Genomic DNA, 6,773 nt, shown 5'->3' on the forward strand with positions numbered 1-6,773 from the left:
GAAATTTAAAGGAGTTAGAAGAAGGATGGGAAAGTAGAGATCTATTTTGGATACAAGAGACACCTCTGGATAAAGATATTTCTTTTTTTTTTGTTAAAAAGTGATAGTATAACATCGGCATTACAGCTTGGGCTGCTTTTCCAGCAAAAAGATGCTGCTGCATAGGCAAACATTCTTCCAACAGCACAAAGCAGTGCAAGGATGACACCACTTTTGTACAAAACTGTCTTTTTAGAAGACGATGGCAGATTAATACCACCCTTCAGCTATAAGCTGTTGAAATCCGTATTTCTGCAACAGAATATATAATGCATATAGCTAAACTTATGTCAATCAAATCTCCAGTGCTGGCAAAATCCACACCAAAATCTCTGTACTACAGTGCTTTTTACTGGCAGTTAAACAATACACTTGAAATTCAACATTTTCAACCCCAAATTTTCTACTTTATCTCTACAACTGGATACTCAGTGTCCACTATGTTGAACTGAATCCAGGCGGCATTATCAAGATATCTTCATCTCAGAATCTGGAAATTGTTTAAAATAAAAAAGATTCGTGTTGCCCTGCTGAAGAGAAACAGAAAAAAATCTGAAATACAGACTCAAACTATTTCAAAATGCTTTCAAAAAAAAAAATCCAGATGTAAACAATTCCCTTTGTTTCACTGTTCACTTTAGAAAACTCCCGTTTTCAACTCCCAGTTTAAATTCATCAATTTAAACAAATTAATGCAAACTCTAGCCCCTGTGTGTGGTTTGAGAATCCCTGGCTAGAAGGATGTACATTTAAAAGAGGCAGGGTAGGATCAAAAGCTTTTTATCTTTACTGGTATCTCATTTAAATCCTCTGGTAAAAAATGACATCCTGGCTGTGTAGCGGCCTGTATAAAATGAAATAATGAAGTCAGTACAGCTCCAGCTAGCACCACGATATTTGACATTTCAAACACCACGATGTTTCAGATAAACTGGCAAATTCTTCCACAGGGAGAAAGGACTTTAATGGACATAGAGAAGGAACGAAATCTCACCTCAAAGGACAATCTTCCCTTTCAGGCATAGGTGAGATGAAAGGCCCAACATGGGAACCCTGTGCTACAGCACTCGGAGGTGCATCTGTTCTGTGGGTATTTTGCAGATCTGCCTTTCTAAACTCAATCCATCGAGTGTCTTTCATAAACAAGATGTTCAGCATGAATACATTCACATCCCACTTTAAAGAGTTGCAAATGAACATGTTCCAGGCAGGATTCAGGAAACTTTTTCCTCTCACACTTTCTGAATTTTTTTCTGAGATCGAAAAAACAGACAAAAATGTGAAGTAATCTACAACAGTATTTAAACACTATTTGGAGGAAAGACTCTGAGAAACAAGTAATATCATCTGAAGATGTCCGAGGAGTTGAAAAAAACCCATTTCATTCATTTGTATCTTCTCTCCCAGAATATTATGAAATACACTGGTTGGACCTGTCAAGTCCCACGCACCGCACATAAGTCTGTTCCAGTGTCATTAAAAGCCAGTCCTGCCACACACCTCCCTTGCTGTGACACCCAGATCCCAGACATCGCACGGCAGTGCTATTTCTGTTTTCCATGTATCAGGTGAAGTTGGTCAGCTTGATTTGCAACCTTGTGAGGTTCAAGAGAAAAGAGGTTCTGGTGACAGACAGTAGCCAGGGTAAGTATGGTTTTTCAGCAGGTCCCTAGACTCAACAGAGTCCTGCTAGAAAGACCATTGCCCTTTCTGGGCATACCATAACAGAATAATATCAGAATTACATCCTCCCTGTGACAGGACAACAATCTCGGAAACACACACCAAATCATGACATCGCACTTGTTGGAAAAGGAAATCGAGATGGCCCTCTGCCACAGAGACAGAAAGCTTAACCATGTAATGGCACGAAAAAGCGCGAGGTCTCTGCAGGCTCCCAAGACTCATCCCAGTGGCTCAGCCCCCAAGGGAACTGTTTTGGCTGCGTTGCTGGTACGGTGTGTTGGTTCAGCTTGTCACCACTGCAACTGGGTCTCTCAGGGGGTCTCCGATGTCTCTCAGAACTAGTTTCTAACGAAACCACAGCATCAGGCAGTCATGCAAAACGCTGCCCTGCCTCCTACGTGGTACACTGCTATCTGTTGCTGTCTTTTCTGCAGCCCAGAGCTAGTGGAGGTCAGTTAAGCCCATCAGTTCAGCCAGTTATTACAAGAAAACCTGAGCTGTGCGAAAAAGCTGTAACGTTTTAGCAGATGGTGATGCAAGAAGCCACTTGAACTTCTGTACCTCTTCCTCTGTCATCTGACAGTTACATCGCCAGAAGGAACTGCGACTACCGAGACACACCATGCTCGATCAGCCATGAAATGGGTCAGAAACATCACTGAGAAAAATGAGGAGAGGATAAAATACCATCCAAACAGGGGGCTGGGACCGCCGTTTTAACAGTGTTTTACTACTGTTTGCACAAGCAAATAGAGACTGAGTGAATAGAATTAAAAGCAGGACTGAGAGATTTCCCCAAGAACACATAATGAGCCAACACTACAAGCATCAGAAAAGAGATACCCGAAGAAGACAGAACGGAAACAAAATTTCCCCTCAACAGTGAAAATACAGCAAGGACAGCTAAAGTACCTGTGCCTTATTTACATGTGCCTTGTGCAAATGACACATTGTTTCTGCCAAAACAGTATTTCACCCATCTCTGCCTGGGAAGCACCAACTACAATGTAACGGAAATTAAAGCAAGGATAAAAGCAAACATCTTTCCTAATGCATAGTGCATCAGGAAAATCAGATCCTGTTAAGCCTCGACTGTTGAAGTAATCCTTACTCATGCAAAACCTCCCAATTAATTCATCAGGGAAAAATGCTGTATTAGCCTAAAACTCTGAAAACCAGCTGAATGCAAATGCCTTCTTCACAAGAGGTCAATATTATTTGACAGCCCGGATCCTTCAGGACAGTCCATTAACTTTCTGAAGAACATGTGAAGCTTTACAACACCGAGGCTCTTTAGCATCAGGGCACAGCAGCTGAGCTATACTGGTGTTTACTGAAATAAAGCAGTCTCCTTCCTTCCCTGCCCAGAAAAAACAAACAAACAAACAAACAAAAACCACAAAACAACAACAACCCCACACAAAACAAAACAAAAAGATCCCCCACAACATAAATTCTAAAATTTGCCCCAAAAGCCTTTCTTCAAGGGCAAGAAATTTCTTGTATATAGGTCACCATTTGACTTCTTCAGAGGAAGAAAACAACCATATGGGTAGCAGTGGCTGTATTTCAGTGTAAGGAATGGATTTCACTTTGTGCTGGAAATGTTTGCACGGTGTGCTCAAGAAAAAGAATGTGGGAAACAAGAAAACACGCTGCAATGAGCCATGTGAGACCGTGCACAATCAAATTACAGGAGGTAGCAGTTTCCAGTGATTCGAATCACAAGACGTTGCTTCTATTCTGGGATGTACCTGACTTACCGTTTGACCTTGGGTAATAAATGACATGCACTCCCTCTGGACATCCCTTTCTTCATTTGTAAAAAGATGCAGGATCTGGTCTGGCAATGTACTAACTAAAATAATTCCGTGTTAGGACGGGAACATTTATTGAAGGATTCAAATTTTGCTCAAGCATGAGTACACAGACTAGAAATCGTTGTCATTTTCCTTATTAAGGAGCAAAATATTTTAATTAAAAGTTTTAATTTTTGTTAAAATTAAGGTTGGTTTTATTAATACTTAACAGTTTAGATTATTTTGATTTATTTCTGGCATTATACAGTTAAAACTACAATGCGGTGACCGAATAAATAATACTATGGAAGGATGTTAGCTTACTGATTAAAACATCAGCAAGGGAGCACAGAGTATGTTTCATTGGCAAAATAAATCTCTCTATGATTGATTGTACTTAACCCACAGGCTCAATGAGTTCCACAATAAGTGCATACCTGTGCTCATCTGCGGGGACATTTAACTCTTTACAGCTGCATAAAGTATAATTTTTCAGCAAGCAAGCAAGCAAGCAGAGAGGAGAGCTTTCCCCTTCTTTGAGCTGCCTGTCAGAGGTGATTGCACCTGCTCTCCAAACTGTTCAGCGATTGCTCTCAAGGACATAAAATAAACGGATGAAGGAATTAAATGAAGCAGTACAGCCCAGTGCACTACCTCATTCAGCTGGTATGTCACGACACCATCATAAGCACTGACATAGGTACTAGACACACTCCTCCAATGCCAACCAAACTAATAAGGGTAGCTTATTCCTTTGTGAGGAACCATCCCCTCGGAATGGCACTGCTGCACACTCCACTGATTGTGATGCATCTACCAAAATGTTCCTCACACAGACAATTGTGTCAGAATAAAAAGTTTGATTATGTTATGGTTACGAATAACATAATCATTTTCTATGGTTACAGTTCCTCAGACAGTATCCCGTACAAAGAAAGAGCACACATGGTATGCTACTTTAAATGCTTAGGGCTGTAAGAATTTTCGTTCAAAGTAATCAAAACATTCAACTGATTTAACATTCTTCTTGCCTTCTCTGAAGACCCTGGAGTCTCCTGACTCCTCCATTGAATGAATTTCCTTGGACTGTGATCGCAGTGACTGGTATTGGATGGGGCAGAGCCACTTGTTTTTACATCATTTATTTACTTGTAGTAGTTGCTTCGTCTCCCAGGAGGAAAGAAAGCCAGCAGCACATGAACTTGTAAATCAGCGATTAACAGAGGAAACACAGCTTGAACCTGACAAGAGGACAGGAACAAAAATCTAACAAATGCCTGCTCAGATACCGCACTGACCACTTAGTAACAAAAACCACAGCAAACAGAATCAGTTGTATTAATTATTATGCTGCAGTGAGTGGAAGCTCTCAATTTTCAGCACTAACAATGACAATATCCTCGGGCAAAGTCCCGACTACTGAAACCAACAGCACGTTGAACCATAATCATCTCGTGCTTCCAGAAAAAAAACAGCTCTCATTCATGAAAAACACCAAAATACACGACCAGATTTCCAGAAGACTACCAGCTTCTGTACGCTGGGGTTAGTAAAACCAAGCGCCTCCGAAAATCTGGTTCCTTGCTTGCAAATTACAGCACAGCACCACTTACTATCATAAGGTTCCTCACTCTCTTTTACACAACACTACTCCGTTTCATACCCACATCATTTTACGGACGCATTCTTGAAAAGCCCGGAGTGGCTTCTCCCAAATAATTCACCAACTGGCAACAAACAGCTGATGCTCCCGGCGCGCCCGGGGAGCGACCTGCAGCGGGGCGCAGCGCTCAGGGCCCTGCCCCAGCAGCGGGGCCGCATCCCGCATGCCCCGTGCCCCGCTCCCTCCGGCAAAAGACGCATCTCTTATTTTAGGGGAGGAGCGCTGCGGAGAAACAGCTACCAAAGCGAGCCCCCCCCGGGGCTCTTCCTGAAGAGTGTCCCCAAGGTGCAAGCTGGAAAGGGCGCATTTTTTCCTTATTTTTGTTGTTGTTGTTGGGAGCCCCGGCACCGGTGCATCCCTCTCTCCTGCGGACCAAGAGGCGAGGGCACTGCCCTGCCTCGGCAGCAGCGCGGGGCGGGACGCCGGGGTGTCCCCCGAGGGACCGCCGCCAGCTCCCAAGGGACGCGCCGACGGCCCCGACGGCGGCGCTGGTCCCCGCGGGGGTGATCCGCCGCCCCCCGCCCCGCCGCCCCCGCCCTTACCTCCATGCCCAGCCGCTGCTTCAGCACCAGGGCGGCGCACAGGTAGCCGGCGCGGCCGACGAAGAGCTCGTCGGAGCCGCACTCGAGGAAGGAGAGCGGGGCGCAGACCTCGCTCAGCTCGCGGAACTTGCCCAGCGGGCGGGCGAAGTCGGGCAGCCCCAAGGCGCGGTAGACCAGCGCCGCCACCGCGTACACCCCGGCGCCGCCCAGCAGGAAGGCGGCGCGGGTGTCGGCGTCGGCCTCGCCGCCGCCCTCCTGGTAGCGCAGGCAGGCGTCCACGACGCGGCGGGCCGCCCGCAGGTAGGCCTCCCGCGACGGCGCGAAGAGCGGGCACTGCGCGACGTGGTACAGCATGTAGGCCACGCCGGCCACGCCGCCGTACAGCCCGCCCGGGCAGCCGCGGGGGCCGCCCAGGGGCGGCAGCTCCCGCAGGATCCGCTCGATGGTGGCCGTCACCAGCGGCACCGCCGCCTCCCTGTCCGGCGCCGCCGCCGGGCTGCCCGGGTAGTCATCGAAGCGGTTGGCGAAGCAGCGCTGGCTCTCCATGATGCCCCCGCCGCCGCGGCGCTCTGCGCAGCGGGGAGCGGCGAGAGAGAGGGAGGGAGTGAGGGAGGGCGGGAGGGAGGGAACGAGCGGGGAGCTGCCGGGGGAGGGGGCGGGAGAGCGGGGAGGAGGGAGCGCGGCGGGGCGGGAGGGAGCGCGGCGGGAGAGGCGGGAAAGGGCCGCCCGCACGGACGCCCGCCGGCTGCTGGGGAGGGTGCGCGGCGCTGCCCGTGATGGGCGGCGGGCGAGGCGCCCGCTGCCGAAGCGCCGAGAGCGGAGGCGGGGGCGAGACCGGACGGGAGCCGGTGGGCGAGACCCACCGGACGGGTCTGCCACAGGGCGGCCGCCGCCGCCGCCGCCTCCCCCCCCGCCCCGCGGCGGAGCGGCCGCCGCTGCCCCGCGCAGCGCCCCTCAGAGCGGGGGCTGAGTCCGCCCCTGGGGGGGGCTGAGTCCGCCGCCCCACCTGCGCTTCCGAAGCGGCCGCTGAACTGTCGGAGAGGT

The 6,773-nt window shown here is 48.8% G+C and overlaps 1 protein-coding gene across 1 annotated transcript in view; it reads right to left on the reverse strand.

Annotated features, from left to right (window-relative positions):
• The window catches only part of LANCL3 (LanC like family member 3), a 32,412-nt gene extending 26,101 nt beyond the window's left edge, over nt 1–6,311 (reverse strand). The window contains exon 1 of the mRNA XM_086608675.1: nt 5,730–6,311. Coding sequence (XP_086464801.1) covers nt 5,730–6,275 — 546 coding nt within the window. The 5' untranslated portion in view covers nt 6,276–6,311. The remainder of the gene's footprint in view (nt 1–5,729) is intronic.
• Between the last annotated feature and the right edge of the window lie 462 nt (nt 6,312–6,773).

This window comes from Tauraco erythrolophus, chromosome 1 (genome assembly GCF_009769465.1).
Source record: "Tauraco erythrolophus isolate bTauEry1 chromosome 1, bTauEry1.pri, whole genome shotgun sequence".
NCBI lineage: Eukaryota > Metazoa > Chordata > Aves > Musophagiformes > Musophagidae > Tauraco > Tauraco erythrolophus.